Source organism: Triticum aestivum, chromosome 4A (assembly GCF_018294505.1).
Source record: "Triticum aestivum cultivar Chinese Spring chromosome 4A, IWGSC CS RefSeq v2.1, whole genome shotgun sequence".
Classification (NCBI taxonomy): domain Eukaryota; kingdom Viridiplantae; phylum Streptophyta; class Magnoliopsida; order Poales; family Poaceae; genus Triticum; species Triticum aestivum.
The window spans coordinates 464,532,036-464,554,907 of NC_057803.1; the positions used below are offsets into that span (position 1 = coordinate 464,532,036).

The 22,872-nt window shown below is 46.1% G+C and overlaps 2 protein-coding genes across 4 annotated transcripts; one reads left to right on the plus strand and one right to left on the minus strand.

Annotated features, from left to right (window-relative positions):
• Positions 1–1,140: 1,140 nt before the first annotated feature.
• On the minus strand, positions 1,141–5,924 carry LOC123086374 (heterogeneous nuclear ribonucleoprotein Q). Of its 3 annotated transcripts, XM_044508134.1 has the most exons (9): positions 5,758–5,924; positions 4,335–4,787; positions 4,148–4,258; positions 3,083–3,223; positions 2,802–2,981; positions 2,504–2,708; positions 2,220–2,416; positions 2,023–2,105; positions 1,141–1,607 (listed from the first exon to the last, which is right to left on the minus strand). In XM_044508134.1, the coding sequence occupies exons 2-9, from the start codon at positions 4,758–4,760 to the stop codon at positions 1,385–1,387; spliced, it is 1,566 nt and encodes a 521-aa protein (XP_044364069.1). In that variant the 5' UTR covers positions 4,761–4,787; positions 5,758–5,924; the 3' UTR covers positions 1,141–1,384. The 3 variants fall into 3 exon arrangements, with proteins under 3 accessions (XP_044364069.1, XP_044364067.1, XP_044364068.1); XM_044508132.1 differs by having other exon boundaries at positions 2,220–2,708; XM_044508133.1 differs by having other exon boundaries at positions 2,220–2,708; positions 4,335–5,087; positions 5,758–5,903.
• Positions 5,925–6,056: 132 nt separating this feature from the next.
• LOC123086375 (50S ribosomal protein L24) lies at positions 6,057–9,035 on the plus strand. Its single transcript, XM_044508135.1, has 5 exons — positions 6,057–6,277; positions 6,385–6,480; positions 7,625–7,728; positions 7,830–7,966; positions 8,663–9,035. The coding sequence occupies exons 1-5, from the start codon at positions 6,218–6,220 to the stop codon at positions 8,743–8,745; spliced, it is 480 nt and encodes a 159-aa protein (XP_044364070.1). The 5' UTR covers positions 6,057–6,217; the 3' UTR covers positions 8,746–9,035.
• The last annotated feature ends 13,837 nt before the right edge of the window (positions 9,036–22,872 follow it).

Here is a 22,872-nt window from a genome sequence, read left to right on the forward strand (position 1 = left end):
GTTGTTACCCAATTTGCAGCAGATGTAGATGTCGTGGCCTCTAGGAAGACCACCGGCGGGTTATGGTAGATGCTTGCCAGGGGCCGTTTTTCCCTGGGGTGTACACCAGTCGCTGAACTTGGATCCGTCCACCGGGATGCAGCAGACCCACCGGAGCTTCGATTGTAGGTGGAGGCGAACATATCCCTAGCGATGTGCGCCATTGGAACGAACCAGGAGAGGGGAGCTAGTGGTAGATGGAGGAGGGGGGAGGTGGTGGTGTTTCGATGCTCCGGTGGTGCTGCGGCGGCAGAACGACGGCGGATGATGGCCAGATCCTGCCACGGTCGCCGCCGCCGCCGCGCGATTCGCGGGGATCAGGTGTGAGTCTGTCTGCGGGGGTATGCTGCATTGCAACAGACCGTGCGTTGCAACGGTCGTTCGCCTCGAAGCGCATCGCACGTGGTTAAGTGTCTGCGGGATCTGACGGCTGAGAGCTAGTTGATCCAATGGCTGTCAAGGCGGTTTACTTTCTCAACAAATCAACCGGTTGATTTGTAGCACGCGCCTAAATTTTACGCATTGTACTTAGCATACTTAGAATCAAAAGTTAAATCATGCATCTATTCAAAAACTAATTTGGAAGTCATGCCCTCTGTTTCTTTAATTCTAAGCCATGAGCACTTTTTTTTTGCAATTGTTGGAGAAATATTTGGCTATGCTTGATTTTTGTCTTTCTTGCGCCTTTGCTCGTCATGGACATTCAACTATGATATCAACCATCGATATGAAGGAGTAATTCTTCACATGAAATTGCTAGATATTGCCCGTAGCAACACACAGGCATTGTTCTAATTAAATGTAATGCGCACAATTGGTTCAGAGCGGGGGCTAAATTGTCCAGGGCAGTTGTTTTGACCAAGGTCGCTTTGTGCGTGCAGCTTTTGTTTCTTTGGGTAGTTCGTGTTTTGTAACCTGAAGACTTCTTCGACTACATATTAACTCATGCAGTTCTCCTGCATACCTGCATGGGCTCAAAAAGAAAAATCTAAACTGGGCGACATGTAAATGGACTAAACCTCAGATGGATGTGCCATTTGCTGTTATTCTGCGATCAGGTCTGGGTTCTTCTTGACACTGCAGCCTATGGATACTAGTAGATATCAGACACCGATGCTGTTCTTGCCATTTCTAAACTTGATCCACATTACAAGAAATTACGCCTAGACAAACCAAAACTACCTCGAGGTGACCTAACACAGTTCCGAATGAATGGTGATGCCGAAAACGGTTTCACAGTTCACCGGGCTAAGCAGGTTTGTATGGAAAATCCGACCAGGGCGACATGTACTTATTACACAATTAGCTGGCGCTAGAACCGAAGCACCACCATACACCCCTGCGATCAATACCGGCGTTGTCGGTTGCGACTGCTGCTGTTGTTGTCTTCTCCCCTCGGGCGCTTTGTACCCGACCCGGACCTACTTGATCCACCACTGCCTCCACCGCCACCGCTGCCACCATGACGTCCAATTTGCCGTGCCTGTGGCGGAGGAGATGTGAAATGCTGATGTTGCCGCACCTGGGGCGGAGGGGAAGCGAAATGTTGCTGCGCTCCAGGCTGTTGCCTGCCAAAGAGGAATGGAATATGTTTTCAGCATTGGAAATATATCAAACACAACACTCACATCAGTCACGGTAGCAGATTTAAAACGACATCAATCAGCACCATTGAATCGAAAATGACCAAGTCTCCATTTGCTGTAAAATGGAAAGAGGCCATAGCTAGGTAAACGGAATTTTCTCTACCCATCCTGTGCCAAGAAAGAGGTATATGCTGTACTGATGTTTATTCTGTGCTATCCCCTGCATATCTTTGTTACTACTTTTAATGTGTACTGGATAGTTAAATGTAAAGAATGCATGCATGTATGTACAAACAGGAGAGCACCTTAATAACAGCAGTCTGATGCAATAGGGAGTCATCTACTCCTAACAGCAGCTACTTATCGGGTTTTCAGGAAAATAGATGGCAGTACTTACACAACATATACAAGACGGCCATCCGGTAGAAGCATTGGAACCATTGCTGCACCTGGAGGAGCTCCTGGAGCATAGAGCAGAGGCTGCAAAAGTTCCAACACATGTAACATTTAGCAAGTTTTATCCCTTCCATGTATGTATGTATGTATGTATTACCAATTTACCACATGAAGCAGGCATCAGGAGATGTGATATACCTGTCCACCATAAGCAGGAGGTGCACCATAAGCAGGAGGGGCACCATAAGCAGGAGGCGCACCATAAGGATCTGGCCGCGGCATACCATATCCAAGTGGAGCATGGAGCAACGGACCTCCTTTGGCAGTAGGCAATGATACTGCATCGTCTTTTTTATCAGCAGGAGGTTTTGCGAGTGAGCAGTCCAGGAGCTGACCTGTTAAAGAAATATTTGTTACCTTAAATGCACCAAACAGAACAAACAAGACATAGTACAGCATTCCAACACAAGAAGAAAGCTCACCGTCAAGCTCATATTTCTCTGTGCTCTTCACAGCCTTCATGGCCATGTGGCGGTCTTTAAAGTGAACAAAACCATACCTATTATCATGACCATCTTTTGAAGGGGGGAGAACAATTTTTATGATTTCACCATGGCGCTCAAACAGCTTTTTCAGCTGTCCTTGAGTAACATTCTTGGGCAGGTTTTTGACATATACAGATTTGACCTAGAACCACGAAATAGGAAGTTCATATAAGATATCAATGACAATTTAACAAGAAACAAAGGGTATCATTTGTCCATCAGATGTTTCAGGAACCTGTGAAGTAGAGCCTGTAGAGGCAGAATCGCCATTCTTGGGATCTGCCCAGCTGACAGTAGGAGCATTTGTATCTAATTTGAAATTTGGTGCAGTCATCTTCTGCCTTGAATACTCAGCGCATGCATTATTATAGTATTCAACGAAACCATAACCCCGATTGCGATCTGTACGTGGATCCTATAAAAACAGAATATCTTTTATAAGGGTAAAAAGCAGATTTGTGGGGGTGCACGGTATAGTTGTGGAACTATTCAAGTTATGATTATCAAAATCTTTACCTTAATCAGATCAACTTTTAATACTCCAGGACCAACTTCTTCCACTGCTTTTTTAAAATCATCAAATGACCAACTGTGAGGTATATTTCCAACAAATAGCTTGTTCTTAGCCTGGGAGGAAGAAACTCTTAGCTTCTTTCCCTGTTATGAGAAGCACATGACAAAGTTAAGTTAGCATAATAATTCAAAATGAAAAGGCTTTCAGGTGCAACTGGAACCGATATGTATGCGCCACACTATATGGAGTCTTAAAATATCAGTATAATCATGGTTAGTCATCGACAAAACTGTAATTTAAAATGAATAAAAAATTGCAATCAACAGAAGGTATCACACTTTAAACTTACTTTTTAACAAAACAATACACTTAGTTTTCAAGTGTACAAGAGCTTGTATTCTGGAGTACAGAAGTTAAGTTTTTTTCATTCTTTTTAACAAGACTGTATTCACACCTGGCTATCAGGGGAGGCATGGAGTACATAAGATAAGCATGTAATTGTTTAAGCTTGCAATATACTATGCCAATATCCATCTCTACTACTTATAAAAACATCAATTGCAACTTTTTTAAACCCACCAATATTAGTGTACACAAGAGATCCACCACCCCCTGATCTAATTTACTTAACTAAATCTAGCAGTCTGTATTACTCCGGTGGTCTGCCATCCAATCGAATGGCCAAGATTCAATGTTCTGCCACAGCCCCACGCACGTCCAGCCCAGATCACTTTCCTCACTCAATCCTCTCCTAATTAATAGCATACCCAATATCCATGCTAGGGCTATCAAATAATTATATCTTAGCTAATATTGACGTGCAATTAAGATCTTATCAAATACCCCCTCCGTCCCATAATATAGGAGCGTTTTTGACACGTGTCAAAAACGCTCGGATGGAGGGAGTAGAATATTAGTATGCAATGCAATTAATATATTGCCTAATATTAATGTGCATTGCAGGTACACGATTACAGATGGACACTAAGACTTGAGTGCATAAATAGGGGTATATTAAGATTCATTGACATGAGAACATGAGTCAACTTTAATCAACAGAAACAAACCTTGAAAGTTGCCTTGTTCAATTTCTCGATGGCCTTCAAAGCCAGGTCATTAGTTCTGAAAGTAACAAAAGCATATCCCCTGCTATCCTTGTTGCTCAGCATTATTCTAACCTGCAGGAAAAAAGAGAATATGAATGCAGAAAAAACACATTGAAATGCTAACCCTAAGAGAGTAGACGGTACTCACTTCCACAACTTCGCCAACTAGCTCACATAGTTTCTTGAGATCGTCAGAAGATGCATCGCTGGAGATGCCCCCAAAATATACTTCAGATCCATGAGGAGGAAGAGCAAGAAGTTCGGCATGCTTCTCTTTATCGCTCCCATCTTTGGTACCATCCTGCTGAGGAAGAGGAACACCTTCCGATTTACTGTCACTGTCATGACTAGCATCAGTTTCATCAAGAACTTCTCTTTCTTCAGGGTCTTCCTCCTCCTCTACCTCCTCTACTTCCTCTGAAATATCCTCGTCCTCCTCCACCTCCTCCTCTACCTCCTCCTCAATTTCTTCATACTCAATTTCTTCCTCTTCTACCTCCTCCTCTTCATTATCATCAAACTCCAAGCATTCCTTTGGTTGAGCTGGTTCAGCATCTTCTGTCCGTCTAGGCATCTTGAAGAGCTCAAAGTTCCAAGGCAACTTTGGAAAGAGCAGAGGAGGCAAAAATATTGGGAGAGCAAATTGAGGACATGTGGATAGGTCGAAAAACAACAGAAACAACTAGAACAATTGGTATGCAATGATATCAAATTGGATGTAGCCATAGGTGCCAAACTGGATGGCATGGAACTGCTTAAGGGACAAACGAAGAAATTGCGTATGCTCGGGATGACACAGGGAGGTTCTCAAGAACACGATCCCGAACAAGCACAGAGAAGAAAACAAGAGTATACAAACGATGGTCAAGGCGATGCACTTGGAAGTGTAACCAACGACGGGCTGATGGCTTAATTGAAAGATGCCAACAATCCATGAAATGGATGGAAGGAAAAGAAAAAAAGACAAGGGAAAAAAAGCACAATGAGAAGTAGATAACAATGTATATATATATAATACTAGCATCTAGGGTAAATCAAACTCAAGTAAATATAGCATGGAGCTAGTTAAGAATCTGACTAGTTACAAGAATAAATTTTTTTGGACGTAATTCTTCTACGGAGATTAATTTAGTTGTGCAAATGATTGGAGAAAAGCATGTGGGGGCACACTAGAGCGGGATATGCTACGATGCCCATAGCAAGTACCAAGTAAAGCGACTGGCCATACATAGAGATTGGATAAAGCAATCGACGCAAAAGGACGCATCCTTTTCGCCCAGGTTCATGCCACTACGGCCACTGCCCAAGCCGGAGAAACACAACTACGGAAATCGAAGCAGCAAGCCCAAGCCTTTTACCAGTTGAATCGACGCAGCAACAAGGGGATTTCACGAGGTGTTCGTATCCACGTTCGTCGGCGACTTGGCGCCTCTGCCGCAGCAAAGAACCAAAATCGCGACCGAATCGGAGGCCGGAACAAGCTAGCGCGACGGACTTGCGAGAGAAGACGCATGGCAAGAAAGTGGCCGCGAGCAATAGACAGATCTTGGCGAGGGGTTCGGCGAGTTTACCTCTCTCTTGTCAACGGCTGGAATCTGACAGTTGGGGCTGGAGCCGCCGGCGAAGGGGGAGAGGATCAGCTTAGCCCTAGCTAGAGGAGGAGGAGGAGGAGGAAGAAGAGCTGGGCGAGGTCGCGGCTCATTTAGAGAGCAACTTGCAGTCTAGCCCTCACTCTTTTCCGCCGTCACACTCTCATCCCTGAGATTTCCCCAGCCGTCCGATCCTGCGCTGACCGAGCCAGCACCGTTGATCCGCCTGCCTCCGGAGAGCCACGGGCCTGCCGCCTAGCTACGTGGGCCGACGCTTGGGTCCGGCTCACACACTTGTCATGCCAGTTTCTGCCGGCCCGCTTTGAGGCCCATCCCAGGTGGTTTTCTTCCTCCCCCGCGAGCGCCGCCGTCTCTCTCCATCCATCCACTCTCCCAGCCAAATCGAGCCGAGCCAAGCCGCCGCCTGAGCTGAGAGGCAGGAATGGGGTGGAAGGCCGCGGAGAAGCTCATCAGGCACTGGAAGATCCTCCGCGGCGACAACGTGCGCGGCTCCTCCACACCCCGCTCGCTCCTCTTCCCGCTCCCGTTGCGCTCGAGATCTCTCTGAAATCTCTTCTTCCTTTTTCTGTCTGATGAAATTGGCGCCAGGTGATGATCATAAGGGGCAAGGACAAGGGGGAGAGCGGGCTGATCAAGCGGGTCATCCGGTCGCAGAATCGCGTCATCGTCGAGGGCAAGAATCTGGTAATATATATAATCGCCGGCGCTCTTCCTTCTTCGGTTTCTCTTATCAGCTATTGCTTAGGATTCGGTGCTACTGTGTGGTGTCATGGGAGTATCGATTTGCGTATCTGTGACTAGCTGTATGCAATGTGATACGTGCTCCGAGTGCTGCACTACAGGTGTTTGTCGAAATTCCCAGTCCACTGAAAGTGAATGGGCAACTTGGCTAGTGTTGTAAGTAGCTGCTATGCTGCAGCTGCACAGATGTTATTTGGTGATTACTGCAACAGAGGATCTTTTTTTTCTCCATTCGATTGTCATGAATGATGAGATAAAACGATAGTGCCCAGGAAGAAAATTCCCACTGGGATACCATCTGTATGAATATAAATCTGTAAAGTAAACGAGAATCTAACACTTCCCACCACATACCGTGCATCCACCACGACATCAGAATACCATAAGTACGGAACGAGCACATATTACTTGTAGGATACTTGCCTGCTTGAATCATCATATATATGGAGGTCGGCTTTTTGGTCAAATCTTGGAGAGCTCAAGCAATGCAAGTGCCACTTAAGGCGTGTTTGAAAGGCTGGAGGTTAGGCCTAATCCATTAAAATGGTAGGGAAAGGGGACCAAAACAACCCTGCCAAGATATATTGCAGCGTTGTGCGTGCCTATCTACGTTTGAGCGGTTAGCATAGATTTTTCCCTTTTTGGGCATGTTTGCGTCTACCAAGTTGTTACTGTGCTATACATACTTATACTACAATGTCCCTCACTCTGTTATATGTTTACTTTTAGTTAATTGTCAAACTCACAATGAGATGCCTTAAAAAACTGATAATAAGACCATGCAATGTTTTGCTGGATTTGCACATGTCATAAGCCCATAACAAACAAACGCGGAATGAATGACTCAGTTAGATAAAAGCAGTTTGATTTGAACATGGTGAGGAAGTGACTGTAGTGAATATTGAACAGGAACTGTGAACTGCACAATGCTTGTCTTTCTACAGTTTTGTATATCTACTGTAAGATGTTGCATGTTTATGGGGAATACTGGGTAACAGGACAATTGCAACCAGCAAACTTTTACTGTTTATGTGTTTCTCTTGTAATGAAAAATCACTTAGTAATTTGTATGCTGACATATTTTCAGGTTAAGAAACATATTAAGCAAGGGGAAGGACAAACAGGTGGGATCTTCTCAATGGAAGCTCCACTTCATGTTTCAAATGTACAAGTAATTGATCCAGTCACCGGGTATGATACTTTTGGCCATCTTTTTTTACCTTTATTCTCTAGAGATACAGTTTTTATTTGTCTACATACTAAAAATATATTTGTCAACATTTTGACTGCAGGAAACCATGCAAGACTACATACAAGTATTTGCCAGATGGGACTAAAGTAAGGGTCTCTAGAGGAATGAATGCGTCTGGTGCTGTCATACCTCGGCCAGAAATTTTGAAGGAGAGAAAAAAGCCAAGACCCACATCTCGTATGTTCCATAAACAGATCCTTTTTGCTCATTATTAGTTGCTTTTGAAGTGCATAATTATACTGTTCAGAGAAGAATTAACTGACTTGTTATCCTGCAATTGTTTGTGAACATCTGAGTTTTTCATGATGCCTGGATTAGAATTGAGCTAACACTAATCTGACCTCCATCTAAAATTAGGAGAGCAAGCCAATCTCAACTTAATACAACTTATTTTTTCAAGCCAATCTCAACTTCATACAACTTATTTTTTCATAATTTTGTCTCGTGTTGCTGGAATTTTCTTATTCTTGAGCACTATGTTTTATGTTCCGGATCTGCGATAGTCATGCTACTATAGGTGTTTCTGTTAATGGTGTTTGGCTTGTTTGCTGCATTCTACATATTAGAAAGACTTCCATAAAATTAGTTAAGCAATAAGTAGTAAAAAGCGCAGAATAAATTCTGATGCTTCATGCTGTCCTTGACAACGGTTGGACTGAGGGCAATCTGTGTATGGTATGGATAAGAAAAAGAATAAGTAGGTTTAATGTATAACAAACGAAGCGCCATAGGAAATTTCCTGTACTTATGTGCAGGGGGTATCTACCCACTAGCTGGCATGTGAATGTATTGTGTCGCTATATGAGCATCTGCTCTGCTCTAGGAATACCACGTCTATTTTGTAATTGGACTGATTTTCTTTGACTGATGCAGATGGCCCAAAGGACACACCAATTGAGCATGTGCTGGAGAAGACCTATGATGCCAAAGCTGGAATTGGTATGCCTGATCTATGAGAGAAGACGTCCATTGCTGAGAATGAAAGAGAAAGAGTCGGGAATATTTGTGATCTATCCATCCTAGTTAAGATAGTAGGAACTCTGCGGTTATTATGTCAGGAAGCACTCAACATTTGTTCACGAATAAAACTAGCCAGCATCTCGTGTGTTTCCAGAAATCTGTCCCTGAAGACCCTGATTGAATGTTGTGCATCTTGTTTGCTGTTTGATTGTATGAATGAGGCCCCAAGAAAGTACGGGCCAGGCTGCTGGTTAACCAAGAACAGTTCTTGGGTTTTTTACTGTAATTTCTTTGTTTTTCCAGCATGGCTCCTGAAGGTAGCTGAATATGCGAGTGCAAAAAAGGAAAAATTGCGACAAAGTCTTTCATTTATGCTGTCTGTTTCAGTCGTTGCATTGTGCTGAAACAAATCCTAGCTACTCATCTCAGGAGTGAGGAGTTCATATTTCATGGCTATACACTGTCAATGATGAAATCATATACTAGGTCCTACTATTAAATTATAGTCATAGAAAGTGCATGGAATTAGACCTAAGATAACCGTTTGCATCCGCCAACAAGCCAACCTAAGGCCGTGAGCATCAGATTGCAAAGAAGCTCTGTTAATCGTAACACAAACTCTTAACAAGTTAACATGAAAGGAATTCATTTAGTAGCACTGTGAACCCACTCGAAGAAAATATTCTTCACAACTATTTACAGCCGTGATAAAACAGTCTGTATTCATTTCCACAAGAATTTGGACACACATCCACAATCCGCTAGTATGGGATATCATTGCGATCTGAAAGAGGCTTGGTGAGCCAATCATTATCTTCACCATCGTCGTTGATGTTGCTGAGCACATCAAATACTTCTTGTGCTAGAACTAATATGACCTATGCCTGACGATGAACAGAGGTACAACCTCTGCAAAAACAGGAGAAGAACAAGGATGAACAGAGAGGGCAGTGCCAAAAATGAAAGGAGGCGGGGCAAAATGGGTAATAAAGAAAATAGAGTTGTTCATATATATGTCGTGCCACCCAACCACCCACTCTCCAGCTTTTATACTAGCAAGCTAGGAGCCACGACAGCTTCAGCCTCAGACTGTTACAGTGAAGAGTATAGCAACTAAAGGAAAAATCCTAGCTACTCATCACAGGACAGGAGGGAAGCCTTCTACTAATACTAGTGACCTCGCATGCCGATGATGCCTTCTTCTTCATCGCAGGCAGCTCTTCCAACCGTCTCCATCACGATCACCACATGGTGCTCATGTCCTCCTCCTCAATCGCCATCTTCTTCGATGGCCTTGCCTTCTACGTCTTCCGTCTCCTCTGTCGCCATTTCAAGCTCGTCATCCAAGAACCTCACCAACTCCTCCTCCTCATCGCCATCTTGTTGGATCATCTTGCCGTCTACATCTTGCGCCTTCTCTGGCAACACCTCGTCCGTGTAGTCGTTGCAGGCCTTTTGTTGGATCGTCCTCTTGTGGCCTCCTTGCTGGATCGTGCTCTGGCCCTCTGCCATTAATCCAAGGTCGGCCCCCTTGTCCTTGGTGGCCTGGCGCTGAGGCAGAGGCACCGACAGGAAATTCGGCTGCTGCGGCGGACACCAGGACGGTCGCTTTGCCGGCTCCCACGACAGGATGGATCGTCTAGTAGGTGGCACCGCGAGATGCGGTGGTGCTGCTGACGCCGGCTTCACGGCGGCAAGTGTGGGAGCTGGAGCGAGAGCAGCAGCACGCATCCGCTTGGGGTGCGGCGGCTCGGCAATGGGAGGCGCCGGCCTCTTGGGCGCCTGCTGCTGCGTGGTCATCGGCGCAGGAACCGTGACGCGACGTTGCTGTTGCCCCGACGAAAGAGCAAGGCCGCGTGGCGTCTCTGTTGCCCCGACGATCACCTGCTGCGGTCGTGCTTGTGGACGCGGCGGCGCGGCCATGATGGCGGGTTCTTCAACTCTAAGACGATGATCTCCTGTTGCAGCCTGTTGGCGCGCGACGTATCCCGGCTTCGAACTGGCAGTGGCAGAGGACCACATGGGGCTCTGCCGCTCAGCAACTTGTGGCGCTGGCTTCCTCATCCCGGCCTGCGCCTGCGTGTGCGTGGTCGCGGGAGGCACACCAACCTCTTCTTGTGGACGCCGCAGCAGCAGCTGCTGCTGCTGCTGCTGCGGGGGTCCTTGAATTCCACGGACGCCGCGGCAGATGGTACGCTGACGAGGCATGAGGTGATCCGCGGCAGCAGATTGCTGAAGCGCGAGGGATCCCGGCTTGGCGTTGGGCGAGACGTAGAGCCTGCACAGGACGCGCTCCTCCTGGCTCCTTGCCGTCATGGAGGAGGGCGTATTGGTCGAATCCGCGGCAGTGGTACTCGTCCATGAGCCACTCCGACTTGCCGCTCTGCCCCTTGTACGCGTACCGAAGTTTCTCGTGGTATCTGATGATCTCGTCGGCGCTGTTCTTCACCTCCGTCTTGTCACTCGAGACCCAGCTGCCGGCGCCGACGGTGCGCTTCATCCTGAAGCCCGACCCGGCTTTCTGGCGCCTGCAGGTGGTGAAGAAGAACCGGTTGTGGGTGTTGGGAAGGCGCGGCCACACGGCAGCGAGATCCTTTGGCTCGGACTTGTAAACCTCCGCTTCATGGATGATTCCGGCGGCGTCAGGCAGCGGCTGGTCGAGGAGCCATGGCACGAGGTACCGAGCAATGGCCTGCTCGCCCGTCGGGTTGAAGCGCATCCCGAACCATAGCGCACGGTAGGGGTAGGTCATTGTTCTCGGCGTCGCCGTGCTCTTGACTTGAGAGGCTTCGCCGGTGGGCTGGGCGATCAGCGATTTGGAGGAAGGTAGGTCAGCGCGGCCGTATGGGAAGGCGGGTGTTGACTACTTATACTCGTAAGGGAGTCCGTGGTGTGTATGAAAACGAACTACTAGGACGATTCACGATTCCGATTGCAGTCCGACACAAGTGCTGATTTCATAAAGCACAAGAACGTAACACTTTTTTCTTCATATGGATGTGCTAAAAACAGCGAAAAAAATAACGCGCGTCACTAATACCACACTATAGGTTTTAGAGAAATGTCTTACTAAATAAATCAAGTACTCCAATTTGACAAAAGACTACTACATTAAAGCTTACCGTCCCACGGAACTACCACTTTAAAAAAAGTGACTAATAACTATCGAAAATTTCAAATTTTGTGACAAAAAATTACAAGTCGTGTTGATCGTCATTTTAGCCAGTTTAACAGCTTTACCTGACAGGGCTGGCTCACATGGCAGGCCGACGGGTACCCTAACGGCTAACGGCGCCCACTCACGGCTATTAGTGGCTCGGCCCGGTCGGAACCAGCCAGCCAGGTCAAAACGGCCGATCGACCGGCCGAACCACATCTCTCTGCCCCCCGAGGTTTTAGAGAAATGTCTTACTAAATAAATGAGTGTATAATGTCTCGCTAATAGCACGCGATAACGCGGTATAGCATACTAATAGCACATTTGAAGGACTACACTATTTTGTCATAGCATGCTATTTCTTTCAATGGCTAAAACTCAGCTAGCTGGGTGAGCTTTAGTATCATCTCGTACTCTCATTCACACCTATTACCGTTCAATAAGCGTTGCTCTACCGGCCTGTAGCGTCGATCCTACCCGCAGGCCGGTAAAGCAACACTGCACGGCCAATTTATCTGTTTGTGTTGCTATTTGTTGCGTTGTGTGCCTACGTGGCTAGCACAGGTACAGATCGATCTTCTTCTGCTCGTGTGCATCGGCTAGAGTGCATGTATGTTATCCATGTGCGAGCCGCTGGTTTTAGAAGTTTTTCTTTTCTATTTTTTGTTTATTAATGGTTTATTCCGGTTTCCTTCCCTTTTCTATTTTTTTTTCTTTGTTTTGGATTTGCTAAAACTCAGATAGGTGAATTTTTATTTTGTCTCATTCACTGCTTCCCATCCGATCTACTTGCATCGTGATTCGTGCTTTTTGCAACCCGGACGCCCATCGCGGCACCCTTTTTTTCCCTCTATGATCCATTTTTCTGTTTCATTTTTCCTAGCCTTTTCTACGGCCCATCTTAGCCTGTTGTCATTCTGTTGGAGGGTAGCCGCATCGACGGGGTATTCGGTCTCCTTGGTGTTTGTCTCGCTGAGAGTGTGAAGAGAAAGGAGCGACCGAAAGAAGTCATGTTGTCGTTTATCATTTCGCGCCCCATTGTTTAATTTAGTGGGCCATTTCTCTTTCTTCTTTGGTTTCTTTTTTTAGAAATAGAGACTTATCCCCGGCCTCTGCATCATAATAATGCATGCAGTCATCTCATTAAAAAATTGTAAAGTATCATAGAGTCGTCAAAGTATTACAGCTCGCAAGTGGAGTTAAAAATAAAAATAAATGAAAGTTCATCTTGACAATCACAACCGGAATGGCAATAAGAAAGATAAGCTCCCTAGACTCCTATCCTGTTATGCGACCGCCATCCAAACCGGTTGAATATAACCCGTGCTACCATCTCCCACTGGTTGCATCCAGTAACCAAAGGCTTCCTGAATTCCATAGGAGTGGGTAAGGAACACGTACGGATCCAAGCGGTAGCTCTGAAGATGACCTGCAAGAAAGTTAAATTGTGTTGTCTGTTAAATATCAAATCATTCCGACAATTTCATATAGCCCACAAGAGCGCACATATTCCAATCCGAATACGAGCCGCCGTAGTATGTTCGACCCCAGTTAACCACATTCCAAACAACGATGCAATGTCAACTGGAGGAGTAATGTTGAAGGCTATATGAATCATTCTCCAAAGCAATTTGGCTAGTGGGCATTCAAGAAATAAATGTTGTATTGTTTCATCATGATCACAAAAGCAACATCATGGACTACCTACCCATCGCCTCTTGATTAAGTTGTCATTTGTAAGAATTACTTGTTTGTGGACAAACCACATAAAGATTTTAATGCACAAAGGAACCTTAATCTTCCAAATATGCAACGATCTCGAGACTGGGCCAGAATTAACAAATCCACATAGAAAGATTTTACCGTAAAAATCTCATTCTTAGCTAATTTCCATTGCATGGAGTCCAGTGAAGGAAATATGCCCTAGAGGCAATAATAAAATTATTATTTATTTCCTTATTTCATGATAAATGTTTATTATTCATGCTAAAATTGTATTAACTGGAGACATAATACATGTGTGAATACATAGACAAACATAGTGTCACTAGTATGCCTCTACTTGACTAGCTCATTGATCAAAGATGGTTAAGTTTCCAAACCATAGACATGAGTTGTTATTTGATCAATGGGATCACATCATTAGGAGAATGATGTGATTGACTTGACCCATTCTGTTAACTTAGCACTTGATCGTTTTTGTTTACTGCTATTGCTTTCTTCATGACTTACACATGTTCTTATGACTATGAGATTATGCAGCTCCCGAATATCGGAGGAACACTTTGTGTGCTACCAAACGTCACAACGTAACTGGGTGACTATAAAGGTGCTCTACAGGTGTCTCCGATGGTACTTGTTGAGTTGGCATAGATCAAGATTAGGATTTGTCACTCCGATTGTCGGAGAGGTATCTCTAGGCCCTCTCGGTAATGCACATCACTATAAGCCTTGCAAGCAATGCAACTAATGAGTTAGTTGTGGGATAGTGCATTACGAAATGAGTAAAGAGACTTGTCGGTAACGAGATTGAACTAGGTATTGGGATACCGACGATCGAATCTCGGGCAAGTAACATACCGATGACAAAGAGAACAACGTATAGTGTTATGCGGTTTGACTGATAAAGATCTTCGTAGAATATGTAGGAACCAATATGAGCATCCATCTTCCGCTATTGGTTATTGACCGGAGACATGTCTCAGTCATGTCTACATAGTTCTCGAACCCGTAGGGTCCGCACGCTTAAAGTTCTGTGACGATCGGTTTTATGAGTTTATATGTTTTGATGTACCAAAGGTAGTTCGGAGTCCCGGATATGATCAAGGACATGACAAGGAATCTCGAAATGGTCGAGACATGAAGATTGATATATTGGAAGCCTATATTTGGACATCGGAAGAGTTCCGGGTAAAATCGGGATTTTACCGGAGTACCAGAGGGGTTACCGAAACCCCCTGGGGGCTAATGGGTCTTGTTGGGCCATAAGGGAAAGAGAGAGGGGCCGGCCTAGGGCAGGCAGCGCACCCCCTCCCCTCTGTCCGAATTGGACTAGGAGAGGGGAGGCGGCGCCCCCCTTCCCTTCTCTTTCTCTTCCTTCCTTTTCCCCTCCTAGTAGGAGTAGGAAAGAGGGGAATCCTACTCCTACTAGGAGGAGGATTCCTCCTCCTGGCGCACCAACACGGGCCGGCCGGCCTCCCCCTTGCTCCTTTATATACAGGGGCAGGGGCACCTCTAGACACACAAGTTGATCACAAAGATCTCTCCCAGCCATGCGCGGTGCCCCCCTCCACCATAATCCACCTCGGTCATACTGTAGTGGTGCTTAGGCGAAGCCCTGTAACGGTAGCTTCATCAACATCGTCATCATGCTGTCGTGCTGACAAAACTCTTCCCCGAGCTCTACTAGATCGTGAGTTCGCGGGACGTCACCGAGCTGATCGTGTGCTGAACACGGAGGTGCCGTACGTTCGGTACTAAGGATCGGTCGATCGTGAAGACGTACGACTACATCAACCGCGTTTTCATAATGCTTCCGCTTAACGGTCTATGAGGGTACGTGGATGACACTGTCCCCTCTCGTTGCTATGCATCACCATGATCTTGCGTGTGCGTAGAAATTTTTTGAATTACTACGTTCCCCAACAGTGGCATCCAAGCCTGGTTTATGCGTAGATGTTATATGCACGAGTAGAACACAAATGAGTTGTGGGCGATACAAGTCATACTGCTTACCAGCATGTCATACTTTGGTTCAGCGGTATTGTTGGATGAAGCGGCCCAGACCGACATTACGCGTACGCTTACGCGAGACTAGTTCTACCGACGTGCTTTGCACACAGGTGGCTGGCGGGTGTCAGTTTTTCCAACTTTAGTTGAATCGAGTGTGACTACGCCCGGTCCTTGTTGAAGGTTAAAACAACACTAACTTGACGAACTATCGTTGTGGTTTTGATGCGTAGGTAAGAATGGTTCTTGCTCAGCCCGTAGCAGCCACGTAAAACTTGCAACAACAAAGTAGAGGACGTCTAACTTGTTTTTGCAGGGCATGTTGTGATGTGATATGGTCAAGACGTGATGAGATATAATTGTTGTATGAGATGATCATGTTTTGTTAAAGTTATCGGCAACTGGCAGGAGCCTTACGGTCGTCTCTTTATTGCATAAGGTGCAAGCGCCATACAATTGCTTTACTTTATCGCTATGCGATAGCAATAGTTGCAAGAGCAATAGTTGGCGAGACGACCATGTAATGACACATTGATAGAGATCAAGATGATGAAGATCATGGTGTCATGCCGGTGACGATAGAGATCATGACGGTACTTTGGAGAAGGAGATCAAAGGCGCAAGATGATCATGGCCATATCATGTCACATATTTTGATTGCATGTGATGTTTATCCTTTATGCATCTTATTTTGCTTAGTTCGGCGGTAGCATTATAAGATGATCTCTTACTAAATTTCAAGGTACAAGTGTTCTCCCTGAGTATGCACCGTTGCCAAAGTTCGTCGTGCCGGGACACCACGTGATGATCGGGTGTGATAAGCTCTGCGTTCATCTACAACGGGTGCAAGCCAGTTTTGCACACGCAGAATACTCGGGTTAAACTTGACAAGCCTAGCATATGCAGATATGGCCTCGGAACACTGAGACCGAAAGGTCGAGCGTGAATCATATAGTAGATATGATCAACATAGTGATGTTCACCATTGAAAACTACTCCATCTCACGTGATGATCGGACATGGTTTAGTTGATTTGGATCACGTGATCACTTAGATGATTAGAGGGATGTCTATCTAAGTGGGAGTTCTTAAGTAATATGATTAATTGAACTTTAAATTTATCATGAACTTAGTCCTGATAGTATTTGCATATCTATGTTGTAGATCAATAGCTTGCGATATAGCTTCCCGTTTATTTTTGATATGTTCCTAGAGAAAATAAAGTTGAAAGATGTTAGTAGCAATGATACGGAATGGATCCGTGATCTGAGGATTATCATCATTGCGCACAGAAGAATTATGTCCTTGATGCACCGCTAGGTGACAGACCTATTGCAGGAGCAGATGCACACGTTATGAACGTTTGACAAAGCTTGGTATGATGACTACTGTGACGCCCTCGATTCAATCGTACACTAATCATACACGCAAATGTGTACGATCAAGATCAAGGACTCACGGGAGGATATCACAACACAACTCTAGACACAAATAAAAAAATACAAGCTTTATATTACAAGCCAGGGGCCTCGAGGGCTCGAATACACAAGAGACAGCGGAAGCAACAATATCTGAGTACAGACATGAGTTAAACAAGTTTGCCTTAAGAAGGCTAGCACAAAAGCAACATCGATCGAAAAGGCAAGGCCTCCTGCCTGGGAGCCTCCTAACTACTCCAAGTCGTCAGCGGTCGTCACGTAGTAGTAGGCACCCTCGGGGTAGCAGTAGTCATCAGTGGTGTCGTATGGCTCCTGGGATCCGTCATCTGGTCGCAACAAACGGGTATGGGGGAAAAGAGGTAGCAAAGCAGCCGTGAGTACTCATCCAAAGTACTCGCAAGACTTACATCAGATCTAAACTAAGTATGCATCTGTATCAAAGGAAAAGGGCTGTATCTGTGGACTAAACTGCAGAATGCCAGAAGGGAAGGGGAAAGCCTAGCCTATCGAAGACTAACAGCTTCTGGAAACCACCATCTTGCAGCAACAGGAGGGAGTAGAGTAGCATAAGGTAAAGTAGTAGAAGTGTTATCAACCTCGTCCAGAGATCCTTTCTCGACTCCCTGCGAGAAAGCAATCCCAGAGCCATACTATCCAGTTATCATCTCATATCCAAGTCTCATCTTCATCCAGTTCTCATCACAAGTATCCAGTTCTAGTTGTATCGATCGGGATACAACTCCAAGTGTCCGTTACCGTAGGACAAGCTATCGATAGATGTTTTCTTCCCTGCAGGGGTGCACCAACTTACCCACCACGCTCGATTAACTCTGGCCGGACACACTTTCCTGGGTCATGCCCGGCCTCGGCCAAACAATACGCCGCAACCCGACCTAGGCTTAATAGAGAGGTCAGCACGACGGACTAAACCTATGCCCCCAAGGGTCATGGGCCATCTCCCTGGGAACTCCTGCATGTTGCGTGGGCGACCGATGAGCAGACCTAGCTACCTCCTTCAAAAAGGTAGGTGCTTACCAGTCCAACCCGGCGCGCGCCACTCAGTCGCTGATGTCTATTAAGCTTCGGCTGATGTATACGACGCAGAACGCCCATACAATGCCCACGTGATGGTTAGTGCTATCAGGCCAGAGGCCCCTCGGATCAAATATCCAAACCGTAGTGGATTAGGAGCACGCGGTAACGAGCAGAGACTCACGATCGATGTGACCCCGTCGCCCCATCTCGAGTACTTGCAGCAAGGGCTAAGAATGCCCGGCCACGCCTCGTAAGTATCTCGCGGGCACCTTCCAGGTCAACCCGACTCCACATCACTCGCAATTAAGCTCACGCGGGTACCCCTCAGGGCCGACCCGTCTTTAGTAACATGGCTCAGTGCAAAGTCATAGTAACCATAGTAACTGTGTGTCTAACACCAAGGGAAAAACCCGAGGAATCACGCCCGGTGAATTCCACTAGATGTAATCATCAAGGTGAACGTAAGAGGAATCACCCTCGAGGTTCACACTTGAGGGGTTGCACGACAGAGCCGTAAGGGAAGTGGTTAAGGAGGAAATCACCCTCGATGATCACGACCGAATAGCTACACTACAAAGATCTCATCAGGAGTGATGTATGAGGTTCACCCTCGGCACTCGATAGTAACTCTGTAGTGTCGTACAACTAGGGGGGGTGATGTGCGGTGTTGGGGCCTGGACGTCGATCACGTTGATCGAGTCATCGAACATAAAGCGAGGCACCTGGGACAAGGTGGGGGGTCACTGATGGATCACTAACCAACCTATACTAAGCATATTAGGATAAGCAGGTAAGGTATGAAAGCAGGTAACAACAACACGCTATGCATCAGAGTAGGATCATACAGAAAGCAGTAGCAGTTCTAATGCAAGCATGAGAGCGAAAGAAATGAGCGATATCGGAATGCTCAAGGGGGGTTTGCTTGCCTGGTTGCTCTGGCAAGGACGGGTCATCGGGGATGTAGTCGTACTCAGTCGCATCAACGTCGGTCTCGGGGTCTACCGGACAAGAAGAGGGGGGGGGGAACAGTAAATACGGGGCCAACAAGCATCACAAAACATAACATGGCAATATGTTGTGCCGGGTGTGACCTAACATATGGCTACACAATATGGTGAAGGGGGAATTCAACCGGGAATGTTTTCCCGGTTCCGGACGTCTGTCAGGCAGATGAACCGGAGGGGAAAAGTTCAACGTTTGCTATGCTAGGGATGTGTGATAGACGAACAGAGGGCGTATTCGGATTCGTCTCGTTGTTTTGAGCAACTTTCATGTAGAGAACATTTTCATCAGAGTTACGATTTAATTTCTATGATTTTTCAAAGATTTAACAATATTCTGAAAGTAAAATTAATTCTAAAACAAAGTTATTGCACCAGCATGATCTCATCGTGACGTCAGCGGTCAACACTGACCGTTGACTGGTCAAACCGGGCAGTGGGGCCCGTCTGTCATTTACTAGTAACTAACTAATAGTTTTAATTAACTAATCACGTTAATTAGGTAAACTAATCAAAGTTAATTAAGCTAATTAAATGGTTAATTAATTAATTATTTAATTTCATTATTTCCTTTTTAAAAAAAGGGGCGTGGGGGTTAATTAGCCCCTAATTAAGCCAGGGGGGCCATTGGCAGTGGCCGAGCCGGCCACGGCAAGGCAAGGCAAGGCACGACATGCCCAACCGCTCTAGAGGAGCGCCAGGGGCCAACGCGCAGAGCACCGGGGAGGAGGAGCAGGACACGGCCCGACGCCAATGCGGGGAGCACGAGAGGGACTCCGGCGCGCATGCGAGGGAGTGGGGGGAAATGCGGGCGCGGGAGAAACTGGGCGGGCGCGGCAGTCATCGAAGCAACAACGGCGGCACCATGGGCGCGCGGATGCGGGGCTGGGCGCGGGGCACGCAAGCAGGGAGCGGCGGAGCCGGGCAGCAGCAGCTGCTAGCCGCAGTGGTGCGTAGTCGGACGCGGCGCGCAGCGTTGGACGGTGAACGGTGGGGCGACGCGGTGAGCGCGGTGAAGAGGCGACCGGTGTAGGGGAAGGGACAAGGGGAGATGGGGTCATACCCCCAGTGCAAGGGTTCGTCGGTGAGGCACGGGAGAGGCCGTCGGGGAAGGGGCCGAGGAGGCGAATGCCGTCGATAGGTGGGGATGGTGACGACGGGGGTACGACATCGGCGCAGGCGCAGGGCGTCGGGGGCGTCGATTGCCCCCGACCAGATCCACACAGGAGGGAGGGCTGAGGAGGCAGGCGCCGGTGATGGCGGGGCAGCGCCGGGAAGAGGCGGTGGGGTCGGGACGAGGCCGACGGGGCTCCCAGATCGGGAGGAGGGAGAAGGGGATCGGGGAAGTGGGAGAAGTGGGGGGTCGAGCAGAGGGAGTGGGGTCGTGGGGGAGTTAGGATTAGCGGGTGGTGGGGGGTTATGCAGGGAGAGATGGCTGGGCCGGCCTGGTTGGCCCGATGGCCAGCTGGGCCGAAGCCCAGTGAGAGGGGGGTTTGCTTTTCTCCTTTTGATTTTCCCTTTCTTTTCTTTTTTCTTTTTTTATTAAAATAGAGAGAGGAAAAGATTTATTTGAGCATCCAAAGGATTTAGGAAAAATATGGGACTTGGCCCATTAATTCCTCCACATTTTTAGGTATTGCCACAAATAGTTTGGAGGCAAGAGGAATTGCCTTGGAATTTTGGAAATTGGGAATGACATATCTAAAAGCTACTGGAGCACTAATTAATTTCTAGAGGCAATTTGGGAACTCCAAAGATTTTGGTTTTAACATGAAAAATACTTAGAGAATATTTGTCATATTGTGAACTATTTTGATTGCATGAAAGGAGAAGCAAATATTTGACATGCAATTTGAATTTGAATTTGAATCTGATTTGGACCACTGGCATTTTGGCATGATGATCATGATGACATGACCTTTATTAGGGGGAGATTACTGTAGTGTGATGCTGGGGATGTTACAAGTCTCCTCCACTACAAGAAATATCGTCCCGAGATTTAAGTGGGGAAGTAAAGAGTAACTTCGGGAGAACTGACCCTTATAGGGTTAATTATCTGGTGAACAATTCAGGGAATGTGGCAGAAGTATCTCTCGAGTTGAAACTTAAGAAAACATCGAGAGCAAAATATGAAGGTACAATAGGGAGTTTCAAGCGAATGGACAAACGATCGATACCTGATCAGAGGGTGAGAAGGGGGTTCAAAGCATCGGTAATGGATCATCTCTCGGACGGTGGCTTGTGACAACACACATGGCCAAGAGCAAATGATACTTCGGAATAAAGGATATACATGAGAGTTAGGTTCCGATCCTGCGGAACTGTGGGTTATGGGCCCACCATGTGGGTTAAAAGTAGAAAGGGGGCCGATAGAAAGGCATGTCAGATGATAGACTATCAGTCATGTTGTCAACAAAGTTGGTACCAAGGGCGAGGGACGAAGAGAACTATTTTCCTGCTTGTTGAACAAGGCAGACCAATAGGCAAAGTTCTCGTCCATCGGTGGTTACCGGAATGTCAAGAGCAATGATAACAAGGTCTTACTGACAAATTGGAACTGTTACTGCTTACATCATATAGATCACAAGAAAGGTTAAACAAAACAATGGAAATGAAAATGTGGTTATTATTTTAACCAGACCAATGGAAAGGAAAAGGGGGCTTATACAAAAGTATTAGAGTATATGCTTCCCAAGAACAAACAAAGCATGATATACATGACAGGACATCAAGTACTTAACCATTTAGTTAATGGGGAAAGGAGAATCATGATGTTTACCCACACATCGGTGTTTGGATAATTGATCAAGAAACATTTAGCATTGCGCCTCCAATGTTCTTAATGATGTTCGGAGTAACACAGTCATACTTTTGGATAGCATAGACATGGTCATTAGGCAATTTTATCAAGGAAGATGAGGAGGTGGCCGATGGTTTCAGCAAAAATCCATTGACATGTCAAAAAGGATGTATGCCCAAAATTATATGAACAAGTTTGTGTTGGGGAAGGCAAGAATGTTGTCGATGATAACATAAATCATCAAGGGGAAGGATTGTATTTCTCCTCATGAATTTGATTGATATCCTGGAAAAGCTCAGAATATTGATGATGATCACGACACATTTGCCGAGAGATTTCATGAAGATGTAATCGATCGGCGATGACATCCAGTCAAAGGAATGATGAAGCGAAAGGTTATTGGAACCATGGGTACGACACAAGATCGAAATTAAGCTTGCTGTTCAAGGCGAAATGATAAGATGAGGAAGATCGACGTAAGCTTAGCTCATCGTCGGAAGTTGCTCCGGGCATAAGGACTAGGTAGCACAGTTAAAAAGTTGACATGATAAAAATATAGCCGATCAGGCTAGGAATGACTTGGAGGATTATTAAACTCGTAAGCAACAAAGATTACTTAGAGTTATTGAATCGGAGGGCAGAATTGATTCACTTATCGGTGTTCTCGGTTGACAAACAACCCAGAACCCGTGAAGTGACAAAGACAGGGTAAGGTAGTACTCCATCAAAAGTTCATAAGATGTACTGCAGTGGCATGATATCCTCGAGATACCAGGGGTAATATTCGAAGGTAGATCATAATAGGGGTTGGGCAGGCGTATTGATCTGCAGAAGACAAGTGATTTAACTTGTCCAAGAATATGGGACCAAAGAAGAACAATATGGTCGGAACCACGGTTGTGAAGGATCAATTCACAGATACCAAATGATATTATATGAAGAAAAATAGTTATTATAACAAG